At 35.6% G+C, this 22,919-nt stretch overlaps 1 protein-coding gene across 3 annotated transcripts in view; it reads right to left on the reverse strand.

Moving 5' to 3' along the window:
* Window positions 1-3,721: 3,721 nt before the first annotated feature.
* CREBRF (CREB3 regulatory factor) overlaps window positions 3,722-22,919 on the reverse strand; it is a 54,824-nt gene continuing 35,626 nt past the window's right edge. For all 3 annotated transcript variants that reach the window (XM_044229473.1, XM_044229474.1, XM_044229475.1), the window contains 2 exons: window positions 17,919-18,041; window positions 3,722-7,861 (listed from right to left, as the gene is read on the reverse strand). In XM_044229473.1, coding sequence (XP_044085408.1) covers window positions 7,746-7,861; window positions 17,919-18,041 — 239 coding nt within the window. In that variant the 3' untranslated portion in view covers window positions 3,722-7,745. The remainder of the gene's footprint in view (window positions 7,862-17,918; window positions 18,042-22,919) is intronic.

The raw sequence follows: 22,919 nt of genomic DNA on the forward strand, positions 1-22,919 counted from the left end.
TCTCCTCCCAGCATCTCCCAATTATTTTTTCCCTTATGAACTTTGTGAGTTTTTTTTAAACCCCATTTATATGTTTTGAGATAGCATTAAATTTTTAATATAATTTTGAAGACTGACAGCTTCATGTTATTGGCTTCTCTGGTTCAAGAACTTGGGTCTTTTTTTCCATTTGTTCATGTCTTCTTCTGTGTCCTTCATGTTAAAGTTTTCTTTATCTAGACCTTGTACATTTTAAGTTCATTTCTGGTGATGTTTCAAGACTAAAATATTTTCAAGAAACTGACATTTTTCAGGTCACTCAAAAGTTTTGGATCCTCAGATGGAAGCTCCCTATTTAGGACACATGACCTTGGGCCCCTTTCACATCTGGCTTTTTGCTGGAAATTCCTATGCAGCTGACAGTTTCCACGCAATTTTTCTGCAGTAGTTAAAGGAAAAAACATAGCTCCTTTTTTCTCCACCCTCCAACATGCTCCCTTCTAACAAACAGACCCAATTCTAAGCCCTCAAGCTAGAGGCCATCTTTGAGGGATAGACATACAATGTGGTGACCCACATCCTCACTTATTGCCAATGCTATTTTGCTTCTATCACCTTTATCCTCAGATCCTGAGATGAGCTTTTGGTTACTACATCTGCTAGTTTTTGGCTTGAGTTCTGTTTCAGATTCTAAGCCTATTATCTCCTTCATACATAGATATCCATGCAAATATTACCTGTGACCTGGCCTGGTCCTTTACGAGTATGAATTGTCTCTGAGTACAGGAGCAGACTGGAGTTTGAATTGGGGCTATCATATAAGCTGGGTCTGAGGTGAATCCCCTTATCTGAGTCTATTCTCTTTTGTAAAATGGACATGGCCACCCACCTCAATGCACAGTTGAGAGCTGAGTTACCTGATAGAAAAGCACCTAGGGGGTGTCATGAAGGCCAGCCACCCTAGCCTTCCAGACTTCCTAACACCCCTTCCTTATTATAAACCTTTCAGCTGGGATATTAAAACATTTCCCAACTTTATGTCTTTCTGGTTAAAGGGCTCTTCTTGTTCTGAAAGGAGGGGCAAGTGAATGACCCATTGAACTGGGTGCTACCCACAAAATGTTGTTTCCTAAGGACTATACTGACCCAGCTCACTCAGCTCCTTAAAAGTTCCCAGACCATGACAGAGACTCCTGTGAGGAGTGGTCTTGACGGAGGTCAAGTCCATGAGAGGTGATCTCCACTTTGCTTTCTGACAGCCCCAATGTCACTTGAATGAAGCAAAAAGAACTTCAAGAATCCTGGGATGTCATGCACACAAGCCTGTCAATTCTTTACCAGTATACCCTACCGGATGTGGTTCCTGTGTCCTTGCAAGTATCTTGGCAATAATGTACCCAGAACCCTCTGCATATGTAACAGCTCTTGTCTTATTCACATGCTGTCTCCCCTCAGCAAACTCGGAGCTCCTGGCTCTCTCTCTAATCTCCTTTATAGTCCAGTGCCTAGCACACGTCTTGGCAGAGTATATGCTAAACAAATGTTTAGCATTTGAAGGAACACACTATTCAGTGGTGTTCACTCAGGTCCCCTGACATAAGACTTTATGTATATGGAGATACCTGTGTGGCTCAGTTGGTTAACCGTCTGCCTTCAGCTCAGGTCATGATCCCAGGATCCCGGGCTCCCTGCTCAGTGGGGGAGACTGCTTCTCCCTCTGCCTCTTCCCCTGCTTGTGCTCCCTCTCTCGAATAAATAAATAAAATCTTGAAGAAAAAAAAAAAAAGACTGTGTATATGCCCAGCCTATCTCAGAGACTTACTATGAATTATTAAACACATACAAATGAGGAGAGACGCACAACAGTTTATCTCCCTTGCTTACCCAAAGAATCAAAGAGGAAAAAATATGTGTAAACTAAACTGTGCTCCAAACTATGAAAAATGCAAATGTTTTCATCAATAAGTAATTCTCCATAATAGCTACATTTCACTAGAGTACTGAAAAATCAGCCCAAAGTATCCAGAATGTTAGTTCTTTATGCCTTACACCAGGAGAGGGGCACTACAAGCCACAGCTCATGGCTGTCTTTAGTCTGGAATTTCTTTGCAGTGGATTATCTTGCAGAAAAGCAGATGGTTACCTTGGTAAGCGACAGAAAAGCAACAGAGAAAGGGCGAAAACATGAGGCAAACAATTTAAAACCTTTTCATCTTTTTTTTATTTTAAATTACAAAGGATGTTGCATACACTGATGAATCTGTATCTGACTAGAAGTGCTGAGGGGTTGGAAGGTGACAGAAAACAAAGGCAACATTTGAATTGCCTTTTCTTCTGAAAAGAAAAACTGCACAACTATTAACCAACATTTAATAGAATAATTTTTAAACAGCTCATGCGTCAACAAGATAAAATTCTTTCTAGACAAAAGACAAGACTGAATCCAATAAAAAGTTTCATAGCTCCAGTTGGGGAATGGGGAAACAAAACTACAGAATATTTATGATAGCATTACAAACAGGATCCTACGCCACTATGCAAAAGAGGTTGCCACATTGTATGAACAAATGCTCTGAATTCTTGCCCTTCCGCTCTTCTCTTGTGACTTCTTATGTGCGGTCAGCCCTAGTATCATTGTTAATCACAAATGCTAAGTTATAGGACAAATCCTAGGGAAAGAAGGTTAAAAAAAAAAAAAAAGCAGGCAGTGGAATACAGTGTCATAAAAATGTGGTGGAAAGGCAGATACAGTACACACATACACATTTCTGTTATTTGGTTCCGAAAAAAACACAGGGCGAAGGGCAAGACACAGTAATCAGTCCCGCTCCCATCCGCCCAGAATTTAATTAACTACACCATTGTGTTTACATTGTTATGAAAGAGGCAAATCTAGTTCACCCACACTTGGCACACTGAAATACCCAACTCTGATGTTCTTCACTAGTCACCAAGTCTTCAATTCCAGAATATTATTTGGAAGTAGTTTTAAGGTTCTACTCCCTCACTACTACACCCTAACCTCTCTTTTCTAAAGAAAAATGGCAATTTGGCATAATTCAGTTCCTAGGTGTAATTTTTACAATTTTCGGTCAGTTTACTAAGCACGAGGATTATGCTTCAACACATAATCCCACTTGCCTATGGAAGTGTAAAACTGTCAGTAGTACATTTTCATCATCTTTCCCCAACATACTTATTCCTTAAAACGAAACAACCATTCCTACAGTTGACATTCATTGTAACATCCCAATGTGTTTGAAATATTAAAAAAACATGGAGTCATCTTCTCATAATGCCCTTATTAAGATTACAAAGATTACAAAAGAATCCACAAGTATTACGGCACTGTGTGAGACTTGTCATGATCCAAGGGAAGAACAAGACTGCAGTTCTGTGCAAAGTTGTGGAAATGGCCTCAGTTCCATGGGAAATGGTATTCCACAATAGACTTCACTAGAAGGATAATTGAAACCTTTTACTTTAACACTGAAAGCATAATTCAATGCATTCTCAAAATTCAAGTTTCAAGATTTGGAGAGATGCTAACATTCTCTTACATAATTAATTAGAAAATACTTGAACAGAATTGTAGGAAGACTATATAAAGAAAGGGAACATAAGCTTTTGTTAATTCCTGCTGAAGGCAACTTGAATTTGTTTCTTAGAAAGTTAACTAAATCTTAGCAGCTAAAGTATTTTTAAATGTATGGAATAAAGAAAAGCACATCCATTCTTGACATTTTGGTGAATAAACTAACAGCTTTATTAATGAAGGCAAACATCAGATAATTGTATGAATATTATATATATAAAAAGAAATCCAAACTAACAGCATTGTATTTCAAAAGTACTGTACTTCTGTTTCTTTTAAAGAGACTTGTCATCTGTTTTATAAAACAAACAAAACGGGTATTCTTCTCCTAAAAAATTCTGGAAAGATGAAATAGTCAATTTCAAGCTGATGGACTGAACACACCTTTCTTTAAATGCAGACTATTGCTAAGAAGCAAATCAAGTCAAGCATCAGAAAGAAGATGTCGGACAAATTCATGAAAGTCAGAAACAAGGGATGTAGTGAAATGACTGCTAGTCTTTCCCTCTCTGGTTTAAAGACCATTCAAAACTGGTCTTTCATACAAATATAAAATAACTATAAAGAGAGGGAATTGGAAACCATACCCATCTGAAATCCTTCATGATGTTTTTATAATTGCTCTGATTCTCTTACCAAAAAGGTCAAAGTGAACGGTATAGGAAGTGGAAGGGAATGAAGACGTTAAGTTTAAATGTACAAGTAAGGCACAATATAAAGCCACATCATAATCTGTCATGAAGGATATAGGAAAGGACAAGAATCATACATGGTACAGTAGAACAAGCAATCATATTGACTGAAAAAGTGTGGCACCCAATTCAAAACTCAGACAAGATCTTAACAAGAACAACTGGACAGCATGCTTTCATATGGAGACAAACTCTATAAAGAATCCAGTGTATCTGAAATGAGGAAGAACGTTTTTTGTATATTTTTTTTCAATCATAGTAGTACTAGAGTCAAAGTTTATAATTGCTTTTGGAACAATGGGTTTATTTGAGGTGAATTCACAATGCCTTCACTTAAAGTAAGATTCTGGACTTCATTATGAGCTATCTGTATACCATGTATGAACACAGAAAACCTTTAGAGAGCTCTTCTCTAATGATCTTCACCCAAAAATACATGCCACAATTTTCAAAAACATAACATGTACAATTGTTGGGGTTTTTACGTTACCCTTATAAGATTTGTTTGTGTGATACACTAAACGTATATATTTTAATGACAATAGAGGAAGCAGATTATTACTGGCATTAAAGTACAACCATTTCTAGACGGTTTTAAATGCCACAGAGTCCCCTGGTTAAAATGTAAAGCTGCACAGCTTGCCTATGTCATCTTTATGATAAAGTTAAAACAGCAAGAGGATTTAACTTTCACTCTACATTTTACTGCCAGGTTTTTATTTAGATCAAGTATCGCTGCAGCATTCTGACCAGCCCAGATTTAGCAGCAAATGGCAGGAATCATATAAAATGCAATTTTTTTTTAACAAAGTGCTTTTCTAAGATATACATACATATATAAATAGGTACAAAATAAAGTGTCAACATTAAAAAGCTCAACTATTTAAAAGCTTTTAACTATTTAACTTAAGTAGTACATATAAAACACTGAAATGCAAGGATATGGAATCTACTAAACCAGATTCAAAGTCTTTTTTTTTTTTTTTTTGAAATGCAAGACCAAAAAATCAAATTCTGGTTTGCAGACAGGAAAAAAGTATCAAAAACCAGAATTCCTAACAGAGCAGCTAGAAAGGGGCAATTTTATAAACCTCATCAGCTGAATCTCTATCATGAAGTGATTTTCACCTGATTGCAAAACTGCCACATTTTGGAACATGTCTCAATTTACTAAACACACTCTGTCAAAACTTCATATACTTCCAATTTATAAGCCTGTGCTTTGTCTTCTCCCATCTAAAAAGGAAAAACTTTAAACAATGAGCTTACATTCTTTTAAACCATTAGCTCTGAGCATATCATCTGTTCAGCATGAATGCACTAACCAGGTACATTTCCACCAAGCACACAGGAAAATCTTGTGCATCACAGTTCAGCTAAGGTGTTAAGACAATCCTTCTAGAAGTTTCCTTTTCATGATGGCAAAGAAGCATATGAGCAACATTGTTCAGTTGTTACTGTGTTTTAGAATCAAACTATAAGCTATAGCTTCATATGCTACGGCTTACAAGTAGGGGAGTGGGGGGAGAAGGGATAAAGTAGAAGAAAAGGAAACACACTATAAAGACAAAATATAATTAAAGAATAAATTCTCCAGGGGGTAATGGAGAAACAGTTGGAGAAACAGGTAATTTCCCAGCAGCTAGGTCTGAAATTTTTGGTATTTTTTTCTGGCTAGATAGGATCTTTTTTAAAGTATAGTTTTTAAGCCACCAGTTTTCAGAGTTCAAAACACAAGATTTGAGGATCAAACAGTAAGAGAAACAGAATGGGAAGATCTGTGGGGAAGGTTTATAATGCTGCCTTGACACAAGAAATTTCTCATCAGAGGTAAAGCTTTAACACAGTTAAAACACTGACTAATGAAGCTGTTTTATGTGAGCAAAAAAGAGCACCTAAAAACTAAATGTGTTAATATTTCTCAGTTCTAGAAACTATAGAAGAAGAATAGGTCACATGTAAGTTTGAAGAAGCTAGTTTGAAAATACCTGTACAAAAATATAAAAATCTATAAATCGTTTTTGTTTTTGTTTTAAGCTTGTGTTGATCTTTGAAAATATTACATGCACAATAATACATCAATTGGAAAAGTGGCAACTAAAGAATTAGATATTTTTAGCTTTTTTCTTTCTTTACAGATATATATATACATAATACAATAAAAATAATCTGTATTTTGGTTGTTTGGTGGAAGTATACTACAGTAAGCTAAATAAACTTTTTAATTTTCAAGGTCAAAAACTATTTTACCAATAGCTTACTAAAATGAAATATATTAAAATTTCCTACAATTAAGTGCAGAAATAAAAAGACTTACAGACATCTAAATGGCCACCAACTTATCTACTATGGAAGCGAACTAGAGGAACAGCAAAATAATATTTGTGTGTGTGGATGCTCCTTCTGTAGATAATTGGACCCAAACAGAAATAAAATTCACAGTTCAGTAAGATCCCTAACCCTGACCTTTTCATTTTTCTTTTTTTTTTCTCCTTTTTTTCATACATTCATACAGTATCATGTAAGCTGTGCAAAACTTTACTTAGACTGGCAGTTTGCCATATCAGTTGCATTTGTCTTTGGTACAAAAAATAAAACAATCGCAATAATGTGCAAGTATTTGTCTTCTTCCGGTCAAGTACCGAAATATGAGTTTTCTAGAGCCATCTTTTTTTTGTTTGTTTTTTGTTTTGTTTTTTATACAATACACAGACTCTGTGGCATATATCTACATTTCAACATAGTCCTATATACATTCAAAAAATTTGAAAAAGAGTTGGAACAAAAAAAAACATTTAAACCCCATAATTTTTCCATCTATATATCTTGTGTTTCCTCATTAGGGTTTTCATCATACAAAATATTACCAGTTTTATAGTTTCCCCAAAATACAAGGCACAAAGAATATGCTTTTTTTCTTACTTGCACAGACATTATATATATATTTATATATATTTATATATACCATATTGAGCTCAGAAAATGAACTTCTAATATGGCACATGGGCGTGAGTGCTGGGTTGTGCCATGTACAAGTGAGATTAATGTTTGTGGAAAATTAGAACAAAAGGAATAATTCTAAAAACAATCTAAACCGACTGTTTAAAAAAATGCTTCCTCAATTTTTTTGTGTGGTTCAGAGCATAAACCTGCCACAATATTTGGCTTTTACTAATGTCTTCACTCCTCCCAAACGTTTTACTTTAACAGATTTTTGCAATCTGTATCTAAACATTTACTTAAATGTTTGAGTTTCGATTCTGATGACAGTAGCAGTTTTAACCATGGTTTATGCTCTGAAAATGCAATAATCAAGTATTTTGGATCATGCTTCACTTATGCTACTTAGTTCTTAAAACAATGTAACCTAATCATAAATGTTTACATAATGCTAAACTGACATGCAAAACAGAATGAAAATTTACAATGAATAACGTGACAAACACAGACATTTCTGACCAGTGGTCCAATGAGGCTGATTACACTTTTGATGTTGGTATCCTTAGTCCTACAAGGCCTCCAGTGGGATTGCCTTCTGCAGTCTTCTCTAACACTTGGTTAACAAATTCGGAGGTTTGCCCAGCAACTGGGAGACCTGAGGAAAAAAGAAAGGCAGCACACTTAGGCACAGAAATGGAGAGGGCATAAAAGGAAGGTGAGAAGTAGGCAGATCTGAGGGTCAGGGGTGGCCCCCAGCTTGATACTGGTCCCAGCCAAGTACTCAGCAGCTCGCTACTGCAACCTAGAAATTAATTCTACTCACCAGATTAGAGCTTGCAATTTTTAGATTAGAAAGGTCAAGCCAGGAATGAAGAATGGTTAATCAACATTTTAAAACATGGTAGATGACAAGCAGCAACAGTTCAAACAATAGTCCAAACCCAAACCCCAGAGCTGTCAACAAGCGTCATTCCCCAACTGACCACGTCCGCCCCGTTCTGTAAGCCAGTCTCTTCCGACTGCTCCAGCCTCAGTGCGTCCCATGGGTGGGCTTTATCCACACAACTGCAAACACTGACTTGATGTACGTTTTCTAGGTTTCCTTTTCTTCATTTAAAAAAAAAGTGAATGAATAAACAAAGGCGGAAGAGAAGAGGGGGGAAAAGGTGGGAAATAGTGTAATTTTAATTTTTCATCTTCCTTATCTTCGACAGCTGAGGTCACAAGATACTGCAGATCAGTAAGTCAAATAACAAAGGTATAAGCATATTTTAAAGGTAATGAGAACATAAATGATTAAAATGAGAGGGAAACAGAAAATGTCTCGTCATTGCTCATAGGAAGAAGTCAAAAGATACTGTAAGAAACAAAGTACTGATGCTCCCTGCACCATGTGATTAAATGCAGCATGACTAATAATGAGGCAAACTTGATAGTATGTACCTCCTGAGTGATGGAATGAAAATGATAATCATCTATGATGATTCTTGCCAAGAAAATTTAACTGCATTTAGTTAGGAGGAAACAGACAACCCCAGATGTTGGGACATTTTACAAGACCAACTACCTGAATTTTTCATGGAAAAAAAAAAAGGGGGGCTCGTAGACTGATTTAGATTAAAGAAGGCAAAAAGATAAAAATAAACGCAAGGCATGATCCTTAACAAACAAACAAAAAGGCTATAAAGGACATTATTGAGACAACTGGGGAAGTTTAAATATGGACTCCACACAGACATTATAATAGTGTTGAAGTACTTAGGTGTGATACTGGTATTGTTCCCAAGTAAGAAAATGTCCTTGTTCTTGAGAAACACATGCTGAACTAGTTAGGGATGACAAATTTGTTCAGAAGTTACCTTCAAATACTTAGGAATAAAAACATGTAGTTGCAGACAAAAATAAAATGTAGCAAAATATTAACAACCCGTGAATCTAGCTGAATGGTAAGCAGAGGTTCATATACCATTCCTACTTTTCTTATAGGATTGAAGTCTTAAATGAAAAGGGAAAAATATTAAATATATATGTTATGTTTTAGTTAAAAATTCAACTCACAGGTCAAAAATGAAGAGCTTAAAAATTACCAGAGAACACATAAAAACTGCAACTATAATAATGGATCATACAATGAATGACAGAAAAAGGAAAAAGCCGTATCAACAAAGCCTAACATCTTTTGATGACAAAACTAAAATCAAACATACTAATTTAATTAATAATTTTAAAATGACCTAAACTCACCTATTGAAGAAAAACTCCCAATCTAACAAATAAAATCCAACTTTATGCTATGTATAAAAATCCAGAAGTGAATTTTATGCTATACTTATCAAAATTAAATTTTAACTTGAATTTTATTTATTTGTTTTAACAAATAGGGACTTTTCCGTCTAGTGTTCTGAAACATTTCACTGAATAACTTATAAACATTTCTCCAGGCATTGAATGTTCTTCTCTAACATTTGGAATGATTTCTTAGTTTACCATTAAAGAAACCACCCAAGATTTTGTATGTTAGAGCTGGACCTTTCAGTTGTTTTCTTTTTCTTTTTTTTTAGATTTTATTTATTTGACAGACAGAGATCACAAGCAGGCAGAGAGGCAGGCAGAGAGAGAGGAGGAAGCAGGCTCCCTGCTGAGCAGAGAGCCCCATGCAGGGCTCTATCCCAGGACCCTGGGATCATGACCTGAGCCGAAGGCAGAGGCTTTAACCCACTGAGCCACCCAGGTGCCCCAACTTGAATGTTTTTAAAAGAGATGTATCTAGTATAAAGTGATTCAGAAAGACTGAAAATTAAAGGGTAGGCAAAGGTATACTAAGGAAATATAAATAATAAGAAATCTGGATTCATGATTGCAGTATCAGAACTGAATTCAGAGAAAAAGTTATAAACAAGACCAAAGAAGTATGCTTCATGATGACAGAGATTATAATCTGTAATGAAGACCTAGCAGTAAGGAATTCTATTCAAGCACTCCATAATTCAAATAAAACCACAGAAAATATGAGAAAAAACTGAAACACATTAGCAGGGACCTTTCTCAGTTTTACATAGAGTAAATGGATACCTTCTATAAAAATTAAAAGGAAAAAAAGACGTAACTAAGATTGCCTAATCAACATATAATGGAGTCTTAACATAAAACAGAAAATATATATACTTTTCAAATGTCCACAGAATGGTTATTAATTAGGTTGTAATAAACATAACAAATGTAAATAAATGTAACCATGTTAGGTAGCTAAAAAATCTGAATCACAAAAAAAAAAGAGAAGTTAATAACAAAACTAGAAAATGATAATGTCTACCATCTGGAAAATTTTAAATCTCTCTCAATTCTTGGGCCACAGAATAAATCAAACTTAAAATTCCAAATTATTTAGAAAACAAATATGACATATCAGAATTTATGACAAATAGCTAAGGCAGCTCTAAGGAGAAATTTCCAAGGTTTTTATTATTATCAATGAACAACAAAGAATAAAAAAGAAGTGAATGAAGCATCTAACTGAAGAAATTAGAAGAACTGATGAATTCAAGAGCGGGTTCTTTGGAGGGAAAGTAGAACAACCTATAATTAACCAATTCAAGAAGTGAAGACAAACAGTAGACATAAAGTAAGAAATGAAAATGAAGCACTAGCCACTGATACAGAGGCTATTAAAAAACAAAGACAATTTTAATAAATTTGAGGTCATGGAGGAAGTGGATAATTTTCTAAAAATATACAAACTAATCAAACAGACTTCAGAAGAGCTTGTAATCTAACATACAAATTATCATAGAGGACGCAAAGAAGGTTTTCAAAGAGTTAATCATAAAAACACACTGGACCAGGTAGTTTCAAAGAGTGTTCTACCAAATCTTTAAGAAAAAGAAATTCCAATTTATGTAAAGTGCTCCAGAGGGAAGTTCTGGAAAGACTGCTGTATGGCAGCACAGATTTTTTAATCTCTCCAATGCCCCATATAAAAACAGATTAAGGGGTGCCTGGGTGGCTCAGTGGGTTAAGCTTTTGCCTTCGGCTCAGGTCATGATCTCAGGGTCCTGGGACTGAGCCCCGCATCAGGCTGTCTGCTCAGCGGGGAGCCTGCTTCCCTCTCTCTGCCTACCTGTGATCTCTATCAAATAAATTTTAAAAAGAGAGATTAAACAGAAACCATCAACCCATGGAAAACATTATCAGGTAAAAACATACCTCCACAAACCCCAAAATTCAAAATGGTAGACACAAACTTCCAAAAGCTACAAGACCTGTATGTCAGTAACATTACCAATATTGGTGTAGAATGAGTCAAAGGGATTAATGTACCTGAGAACAAAAGAAGTCAAACATAGCCAACAGGTTACTCCCTGGAACCCACAGGAGACCAACATGAGAAAACAGCTGAAATTGTGAGAGACTGGTCCAAATGAACAGTGAGTAAAAAGGGGGTGTAAGAAGCCAACAGTAAGATGTTGAGGGGCTAAAGCAGTCTAGCTCTGTGAACTAAAAACTGACCAACCAGGACTCCCTTGCAGTATAGGAGGCAGGACTGGTAAGAAACAAAATTAGGCGAGACAGGAACAACAAATAAGAAAGAAAGAGATGGCCCAGGATAAAATGGGAAAGGAGCGCAGAACAAGAAATTTCAGAAAGCAAGCTGCCATGTGCACCTGCCCTGCCACAGGTTCCTCTTCTTGCCCCCACCTGACTGTGGGCTAGGGACATACACACGTACCAGCGAAATCCCCTCACACCTTCTGCTTTTGAACATCACTGCTAATTCCAAAGGCACTCGCCCACAGGTTCCTTTGTTTTTCTTCCACTTGTTCTCTCTGTCTCCTTCCTATCTGCTTTGTTAAACCCTTACCCTTACTGTTCCCTCCATTTGGCTCCCTATGGTATGTGGTCACTTTGTTTCTCTATGGTAAACTTTCTCCCTGCTCTTCTCCTGTGTCCCTTTCTTAGGCTGGATTGAATGACCATCTCATAAATGCATACAAAACACAGTTTTGTATTAACTGAAAACAGAGGACTCTAAAATCTGAAGTTAGGAAAGCAATTGTGAACTAAACTTTCTTTTCAAGGTTTAGAAAAAACAGTTTTACATGTATTAAGATAAAAAATCCCATAAAAAGTAATTTTAAGGGGCACCTGGGTGGCTCGGTGGGTTAAGCCGATGCCTTCGGCTCAGGTCATGATCTCAGGGTCCTGGGATCGAGTCCCGCATCGGGCTCTCTGCTCAGCAGGGAGCCTGCTTCCCTCTCTATCTCTCTCTGCTTGCCTCTGCCTACTTGTGATCTCTCTCTGTCAAATAAATAAATAAAATCTTTAAAAAAAAAAAAAAGTAATTTTAAGTGAGGGACCTGGAGGGCTCAGTCAGTTAAGTATCTGCCTTTGGCTCAGGTCATGATCTTACGGTCCTGGGATCGAGCCCATATTGGGTTCCCAGATCAGCAGGAAGTCTCTCCCTCTGCTCCTATCCCCTGCTCATGTTCTCTTTCAAATGGATAAAAAAAAAATCTTTAAGAACAGGTTATTGTAAGATAAAAGAGAAGACTCCTACAATGCAAGTGTGCCTGAAAGATATGACTATAAACACCCATATCCCACTATTATCCCAAATGGTTACAACTCACTATTATTTCAGAAAGAACTCAATGAATTTCAAAATGAACTCAAAGAATGAATGAATAAAGAAGATGTAGTGTGGACACACACACACACACACACACACACCCCACACAATGGAATATTACTTAGCCATCAAAAAGAATGAACTCTTGCCATTTGTAACGATGTGGATGGAAGTTGAGAGTATTATGCTAAGCAAAATGTCAGAGAAAGACAAATACCATATGATTTCAACTCATATGTGGAATTTAAGAAAAAAAACCCAGATAAACATAGGGGAAGGAAAAAGAAAAATAAAATAAGATGAAGATAGGGAGGCAAAGCGTAAGAGACCCTGAGCTCTAGGAAACAAAGTGAGGGTTGCTGGAGGGGAGGCAGGTGGGGGGACGGGCTAAGTGGGTAATGGGCATTAAGGAGGACACTTGATGCATCAGTTGTGTCTCTAAATTCTATGCCTGAGACTAATAATACAGTACATGTTAAATTGAATTTAAATAATTAAAAAAAGACAAAACCAAAGAAACATAAGAGTAGCAAATAAACACAACAATAATGCTTTTAAGAGAAAGAGGGGTACAAAGGAGAAAGAACTTTGAAGAAATTAAGAGATTAAAAAATTGACCAAAAGTGAACTTACCTCAGAAAATACTAAAGATAGGCAAAGAAGATCCCACCCACAAATACTAAGTCCCTGAACAACAGTAACAACAAAAACAAAGCAAGGGGGCGGTGCCTGGGTGGGTCAGTCAGTTGAGCACCCAACTCTTGATCTCAGCTCAGGTTTGTTTGTTTTTTTTTTTTAATTTTTTTTTTTTAAAGATTTTTATTTATTTATTTATTTGTGAGAGAGAGAGGGAGAGAGAACGAGCACAGGCAGACAGAGAGGCAGGCAGAGGCAGAGGGAGAAGCAGGCTCTCTGCCGAGCAAGGAGCCCGATGTGGGACTCGATCCCAGGATGCTGGGATCATGACCTGAGCTGAAGGCAGCTGCTTAACCAACTGAGCCACCCAGGTGTCCCTCAGCTCAGGTTTTGATCTCAGGGTCATGAGTTCAAGCCCTGCAGTGGGGTCCACGCATAGCTTAAAAACAAAAACAAAAACCGAGCAAGGAAACAGATCAAATACTAAAAAGATTTGAACTACCTATTAAAAGAGCACATAAGACAGTGTACAGTGTACACATAAGAACATCAACTAAAATGAACAACCCCAAGACAAAGTTTACTAAAATTACTGGGAATTAAAGAAAAAGAAAAAATCCTATTGACATTGGCAAAAATAGCAAAAGAGTTATAAAGAAAAAAAGTAAGGCGACTATTAGGTTTTTTTTGGGGGGGGGAGATATTAACTTTTTAAAAGCAAAGTTTTATGCCAAAAGAAAAACAGAAAATCATTTAAAATAAGGAAAGAGGGGTGCCTGGGTGGCTCAGTGGGTTAAGCCGCTGCCTTCAGCTCAGGTCATGATCTCAGGGTCCTGGGATTGAGTCCCGCATCGGGCTCTCTGCTCAGCAGGGAGCCTGCTTCCTCCTCTCTCTGCCTGCCTCTCTGCCTACTTGTGATCTCTCTCTGTCAAATAAATAAATAAAATCTTTAAAATAAAATAAAATAAGGAAAGAAAATGTAAGTCAAGGATTTTGAATCTGATAAAACTGACTTTTTAGATGTAAGGAGAATATACAAACTTATCAACATACAAGGTCTTTACATTTAAAAACAAAAAAATAAAAATAATCTTTTAAAAAGATTACTTATTCATTTGACAAAGAGAGATCATAAGTAGGCAGAGAGGCAGGCAGAGAGAGAGGGGAAAGCAGGCTCCCTGCTGAGCAGAGAGCCTGATGCAGGGCTTGATCCCAGGACCCTGAGATCATGACCTGAGCTGAAAGCAGAGGCTTAATCCACTGAGCCACCCAGGTGCTCCATAAAAATAATCTGTACTTGTACAGTTTAGTTCCTTCCTCTACCTAATAAAGGAACTGAAAATGATTTTAAAAAACATGAAAGACAGAAATGCACTGAAAGAATACATAATATATTAAAACAGCCTCAATTCATTTGAAGAAAAAGTGAAGCAAATTCACTAGGACTTCCTATTTGGGTACTGAATTAATAATCTACCAGCTAAAAAGTAACTGGTTGTTAGGAAAGTATTGATATTTAGGAACTGCTCTTTGCCTATGATTATTCTCCATATAAAGATAGTTCTCTGGGGCGCCTGGGTGGCTCAGTGGGTAAAGCCGCTGCCTTCGGCTCAGGTCATGATCTCAGCGTCCTGGGATCGAGTCCCGCATCGGGCTCTCTGCTCAGCGGGGAGCCTGCTTCCTCCTCTCTCTCTCTGCCTGCCTCTCTGCCTACTTGTGATCTCTCTCTGTCAAATAAATAAATAAAATCTTTAAAAAAAAAAAGATAGTTCTGTTCAAAAGAGAATTCTAATGTTTCATAGTGTTAATTTTTTGTATAAATATACTGTCCTTAGTTTTGTTTCATTTTGTATGTACTCTATTTTGGTATGTATTTACAACTCCACTTTTGAAAAAGTCATTCTGTAAATATAGCTGCATATTCAATTCATTTTAGTATCCTATGAACTTACCTAGTCACTATATATATAAAGTCATTTCCCAAAGCTTGGCAAAAGAGAATTAACTACTGATAAGAAATAATCACTGAGGGGCGCCTGGGTTGCTCAGTGGGTTAAGCCTCTGCCTTTGGCCCAGGTCATGATCTTAACTGGCTCTGTCATGAACAAAATCTTTAATTTTCTAAAGTTTAAGTGATGGATTACAGGAACAAGGTGGAAACAGGACTCAAAAAAAATCTAAGTGGTTAAGATATAATATGGTAACAACTAATACTGAGTATTGAGAATTTATGTGCTTAGCAGGGTGCTAAGTGTTTATATATTTATATACCTCTTCTCATTTAATCCACCCATTGTTCCTATTTTACAGATGAAGAAAATGAGGTTGAGGGAAGTCAAGTCATTTCCCTATGGTCCTAATGTAGTAAGTGGCAGGGTCAAGAGTTAAATCTCAAACTGATTTCAAATACTCTGATTTTAACCACAACAATAAACAAGCTTTTATATTTTTATTTATTTTTTTTAACAAGCTTTTATATTTTTAAAACACAATTTTAATTTTTAGACCAGTGGCTATTGCTGGAACCACAGAGAAACCTAGCCTTTTTGGTAAAAAGACAGGAAACAAGGCATACAGATCTAAGGTACCTTACAATAAAGAAAATGTTTCAATAATTAAGATAAATGCTCAAAAGTGTCAAATGTTACAAAGAATGTCAAGAAAAAGAAATTCTCAAGTAAGCCTACAGGATGAAGTGATTAGCAGGCCACATGTAAACTACTCAGGTCAAATATTACACAGATGGGTGTTAGATGACAGGCCTAAGTGATGGCATGTGGGGGCAGTGTGAACACTGGAACTCAAAGAACTTACTTCTATGCCTGGTTCGGCCATTTATTGATTGTATAACTTATGTCAAGTTACTTTAATACCTGTGTTTCTAATTTCTCATTTGTAAAATCAGAATAATAATAATACCTCCTTCACAGAGCTGTGCAAGTCGATAACTAACCAACCTTGACAGAGAGGTACTGGATCTTAGTAAATACCCATAAATTTCAGCTGTTTATCCTTTCCTAACACTTAAGCAATCCTTTCCGGGCTCTTGATCTCTCCTTTAAATCTTCTCCTTTGGCCTTCAAACATGAATGCTGTCAATTCGTTAAACTGTTTTGTCAAAATCTTTATGCATTGCTAATTTTATTAATGATTCCGAATTGCCCTTCAAAAACACCAGAATATTTCATATGCAGTATGAACACAATGCTAAACTAGTAACTGCAAAGACATGAGAAACCTACTAAGAAGCATGGAAGCATTCAATGTGTATTTATTTTTTATTAAAGAAAATTCAATCATCTTGGTAGCTGTGAGAAGAAGTTCTCTGTTAACAGAAATAAACTACTATTGCTCACTCTACTCCATCTAAACATCTTGATTTCTTCACAGCAATTGTCACGATCCGTTATTTTTTCCCATTTATTCTTTGTCTTCCATTTTTAGACTACAAGGTTCCTAAGAGTAGTGATCAAATCTCTATTATTCATCCCTGTATTCCCCAACACCTGGCATATAGTAGGGATTGGAGAAACTTTGATGAATGAATTTATAGTAACTGGAAGTAAGAAAAATTGTCCTAACAGAAATGTAAAAAAAAAAATTCCAAGATATTTACAATTTTTTAAAAAATAGAACAATTTATAGTGTTCGTTCTCTAAAATTCAGGTAAGAAACTAAGTAATTATTAAAAAGTAAGCTCTAATTCCTTTAAGTGATCTGATTCAATACACAGCATACTGGGGGAAATAAAGAAAATTCTCAAGTAACTAAAGTTTGCCACTCTACACAATGACTACATAAGAACCAATTTTCAAAGACAATCCTACAATACATATTGCTAAAAAAAAAATACATAAAACAGCTGAGCCAATTTTATGATGCTTCAGGGTTTTCATGGATTGTATTATGCTACAATGTCCTTGGGACGCTACTCATCTGTAAGATGATCTGCTCTTATGGCAACTAAGCTCTTGCACCTCTGGAGTTCTCCTGTATTAGCTACCTCTCCCCTCCCTATCAGATAATACTCTGCCTCTGTTCCTCCTCATATTATATAACCTATTCAGGGAAAAAAACAGATAGTTAAGTTTATTAGAACCCTGTGAACTGTATTACTGAGTAAAACATATAGGTAAGAACCTCTACCAAAATATAAATTGCAGGCTTGACAGCTCAGGGATCTTTATTTTTCCCATAAAAGGTTAAAAGTGCTAGAAGTTCATCTTTCCTAAATATTAAAACAGTCCAGTGATGAAGTCTAAATAACAAATTGGGGTAGCCAGCAATACATGTTTATGAATACAAAATCTCAAAAGACAAAACAACTTGTAAAGAAGAGTAACTACAATTAAGAACATTTGAGTTTTTCCTTAAAAGAAGGTTTAATATCTCCTTAAATCATGTACCTTACACCACGTGTTACTGTTAGGAATTCATCCAATATTCTTACCAAGAGTATCCTTAATGAGCATTTCAAGCTTCTGCCCCATGTTGGGTCCTCTCTCCTCTCTTGGATTTTGTACTCGGTTTACAATCTCTTGCTTGATGGAGTTGATTACAAATAATAAATTATCTGGAAGACAGAACAAGACACTTGGAACATGCCACTAATATGGAAGAATTTTCTTTTTATTGTGTAATAACAGTTATTCAGTTAAAAATGGAAAACTTCTAAGAAAATATTAAGTAGTGATGGTTATAAGCTTTTTTAAAATTTAAATTCAATTAGCCAGCATATAGTACATCACTAGTTTAAGATGTAGAGCTCAGTTATAAGCTTTTTTTTTATCCAAAGAAACAAATTTCAAATGATGTGCTGGTTTTGATGACACACACTGTAGGCATGTATCAATGTCTACTATCCTTTAAGCAACTTAATTGTCTTCACGGCTTTAAGAACTATAATAGTGCCTGTATATTGAATCACAGGATCTTAGTAAATATTTACTAAATAAATCAAATGAAGTCCTTCAAGTCCTCCAAAGACAAAACTTTAAAAAGTATTCCCAGTTTAAGAAGAGAGCTAACCAAAAGTAAATAGAAAGAGGTAAATCATCAAGAGCAGAAATCAATAAAACAGCAGAAACATACAACAGAGAAAGTTAACAAAGCCAAAAGTGGTTCCCTAAAAAGAGCAACAAAATTGATATCCACTCCCACCCCCCATCCCTAGCTAAATAGATTGATTACCTATATCTGGAATGAAAAAGGAGTTATCACTTAAGAATCTAGAGCTATTGAAAAGATAATAAGAAAATGCTATGTCAACAAATTAAACAACTTGGTAAAAATGGTCACATTCCTTGAAAATGCAACTTAAGTGCTGTGAACCCCTGGGGATAAAAATATATTATATGTTTATTTAAAAAAAATAAAAAATTTAAAAAAAATTTAAAAAGAGAGAGAGAGAGAAAACAAGGTTAGTTCTAAAAAAAAAAAGCAAAAAAACAAAAACAAAAACAAAAAACAAACCCCACATAAGCTGGAAATTTTAAGTTGCAGTTTTCTAGTTTTTGTCCTTTGAAGGCAAGTCTTTCACAGTAAACATGATGTCCTGAATTGTTAGTAATTACCATTAAAGTATTATTGCTAAAAAAAAAAAAGAAAGAAAATGCAACTTAAAAAATTGACACAAGAAGAAATGAAAAATATGAACAGCTTATTTCAAGTAAGGGAATTAAATTATCCAAAAATATTCCTAAAAGAAGGGTTTTAATAGAAAATTGTATCAAATATACATGAAGAATAAAACTGATCTTATTAAACTTTTCAAAAAAGAGGAGGAAAGATCATGGCTCAATTCACTCTGTAAGGTCAAAATAGCCCAAATACTAAAACCTGATAAAAACATTACAAAAAAAAATAAAATCACAGACCAATATCCCTCTTGAATACAGATACACAAATCCTTAACAAAATATTAACACAAAATCCAACATAATGTTTTAGAACAGAATCTTATAGAGTATTTTCAATAGACTCTAATATAAAAAGGACGATATATCACAACCAAGTAAAGTTTATTCCAAGAATGCAAGGTTGGTTTAATATTCAAAAATCAGTTAATGTGGGGCGCCTGGGTGGCTCAGTGTGTTAAAGCCTCTGCCTCCGGCTCAGGTCGTGATCCCAGGGTCCTGGGATTGAGCCCCGTGTCAGGCTCTCTGCTCAGCAGGGAGCCTGCTTCCACCTCTCTCTCTCTCTCTCTGCCTGCCTCTCTGCCTACTTGTGATCTCTACCTGTCAAATAAATCAATAAATCAATCTTTAAAAAAAATCAGTTAATGTAATTTACCATATTAAGAGGTAAATATGTGATCTATTACCCGAATAAAGGAGAACATGACTGCTCCAACAGATGCAAAAAAGACCATATGACAATACTCAACACCCATTTGTGATAAATGAAACTTCAAAAAAAAAGGGGGGGAGAACTTAAAGTGATAGAGGGCATCTCATCTTACAAAAAAGCCTATTGCCAACATCATACTTTAAGGTGAAAGGTACCCCACACCCAAGACTGATTTATTTTTCTAGCCTTACTGTAATATATAGGACATTGGATGGACATGGTAATTGCCTTGTTTGCAAAGGCATTAGTATCAGAAAAGAAATAAAGCCATCCTTATTTGCAGATGATGACTGCTTAAACAGAAAATCCAGGGCATCTTATACACCTACCACAGGAACTAATAAACAAATTTAGCAAGATAATGGGATACAATAATAATATGCAAAAATCCATTTTATATATTAGCAGCAAAGTTTAAAAATAAAATTTCAAAAATAATTCCAATTACAGCGCACCAAAAAATAAATAAATAAATAAAATGCCCAGAAATAGATCTAACAAAAGATGTTAAGCATTCTAACACTGAAAACTATAAAACAAGGCACAGAGAAATTAAAGGTGAATTAACAAATGTAAAGAAATACCAAGTTCATGGATTAGAAGACTACATTTTGTTGAAATGGTGATTCTCTCCAAATTGATCTACAGATTGAAAGCAATCCCAATCCAAATTTCAGTAAGCTTTTTTGTAAAAAGTGATTCCAAAATGTATATGGTCATGTAAATGACCTAGCATAGCCAATGCAACTCTGAAAAAACAAAATTGCAGGAATAACAAGAACTTATACTTACCTGACTTAAGATTTACTATAAAACTACAGTAATCAAAACAGTTTGTATCCACATAAAGGTAGACAAATGATCAGTGGAACAGAATACAGAGTCCAGAAGTAGACTCATATGTTTAGGGTCAACTGATTTGACAAAGGTGAAAAAACAACTGAACAGGAAAAGGAAGATCTTTTTAATGAATGGTGTTTGATCAACTGGATAGTCATATGGGAAAAAAATGAACATCAATTCTCAACCCATACCATAAATAAAAATTAACCTAAAATGGATCATAAACCTAAATGTAAAACCTAAAACTATATGAACTCTGGGAGAAAACGTACAAAAAAGTGTTTGCATTTTGGAGTTGTCAAAGTTTTTAAGAACACTAAAACTATGAAATATAAAAGGAAAGCCTGGCAAACTGGAGTTCATCAGAATTAAAAATTTTTGCTCTTTGGTAGCTCTTGGGTTACCCCAGTTTTCCATGACTTGGTTCATTTTCCAATTGGGGATGTCTTAGGGATGTCCCTTCTCAGTGTGGTCTTTTAGATTTACTTGGGCACTTAATCTTTAGCAGAAACGATGATGAATGCATTAACTCCTGTGTTTACATATTGTTAATCCTTCACCCTCTAAATGCCAGGTGAATTCCATTTTAACATCTTAAGGGATACAAACTCTTTAATCCTAAAAAAAAGGGTTAGAAAGGCAGGGTATCATGTTGTGCTTAATTCTATGCAGTACAAAACATATAATGCAGAGTAACTAAGACCTTCAGAATATAAATAAATAAAAAGGATAAGGATAATGGAGTAAATTTTTCATAAAGTTTATTTCATTCTGAGATTATTTGTCTCAATTTTTTAGTGCTAAAACATCCTTCCTTGTATGAAATTATAGCAGTTGTAGATGATGTTCTTTTTAATGTCTTCACCTGGCAAAATACAAAGTTCACAACCCTATAGTTATCAAGTTCCAAATTCTTTTTCAAATGTTTTTACTGACTTGTGAGTTACAAATTCCAGAAACTATTGGGTTAATAGGTGGGTAGTGGATAATAAGTGTTCCACAAAACAGTAACAGGCCATCTGACAGATATTTCAAGGAATCGAGGACACCATTCTCTTGAGAAATGTACCAGAAACTCTAGGAAGATTTTTCAAACTACACATGGCAAACTGCACAAGAGCATCTCATAGGTTTTGAAATGACTTCTAAACCAATAGTTAAGGCTGGCTGTTCTTTCCCAGAAACTGGAGAAGAGAAGCTAGTAAGACAGAAGTGGAAGAGAAATAAATGAATGATAAGAGCCTGTCCTCCTTCATGCTAATTGAGAAGAAAATGGTACCTTTTAAAGATAGGCCTTTTCCTACATGAAAATATAAGATGCTTTAAGTCAGCTTTAGAAACAAGAAAAATTTAAGACAGCTACCATAACTCAATTTGAGATAGAACAACACATCCAGAAGCACACATACTTCTGGACATTACCAACTTCCCGGGTGTTCCCTAACCCAGAATATATTTACATCACAGACCAAAGCATGTGTGGGGGGCTGTGCATTAGCAGAAAAATGCAAAAATATCTGACTATAAATAATTATGGATATACATATATACATAATTATGGATAAATACATTAACTGAACAAAACACATACAGATGCCTACAACTGTCCAAGGAAACACAAACCCAGAAGGCTCCCAATGGCCCACCACATCTCCCTGGAGCCCAAGTCATCTAGTTCTAAAAGAGAATATGAATGCATATGATATTGTAATCATTATGTGTATATATACTCACAAAGCTCAAGGTCAGAATGCTTCAACAGCAAGAAAGAATAATAGGAAAATGGGTAGATTTCCTTGCCACAAACCAACTATTGTTTTACCTAATTCATTTACCTGATTAGAGTTCCTGGGTGGCCATTAATATATAAAACCATCAGCTCATTTCACAAGTTGTAAACTTCACAATAGGAAATTCTCTTTCTGCCCTCACACATGGAAACAAGATAATCAAGATACAAATTAAGAAAACTGCAAGAAGTTTACTGAGCACCTATGTGCCAGATGTCCCGCTGGACTTCAGAAAGTCTCTGGAAACAAATAGTAACTTACCATTTTACCACTCATCCACTTTCAGATACAACTTAGCCCAAGAGCTATACAGTGAAGAAGACAATTTTAGAGGCAAAAGAACATATGAAGTCTTATGACACCAGGCTTAAGGAGTAGTAAGAGAGCGAGGAGGAAAGGAAAGGTGGTTCTTAGTACAGAAGATCAAAACCAGAGCTTTCCAAACCTCTAGTGTACAGTAAAAGGGTTCC

The sequence above is a fragment of the Neovison vison genome, chromosome 1 (genome assembly GCF_020171115.1).
Source record: "Neovison vison isolate M4711 chromosome 1, ASM_NN_V1, whole genome shotgun sequence".
NCBI lineage: Eukaryota > Metazoa > Chordata > Mammalia > Carnivora > Mustelidae > Neogale > Neogale vison.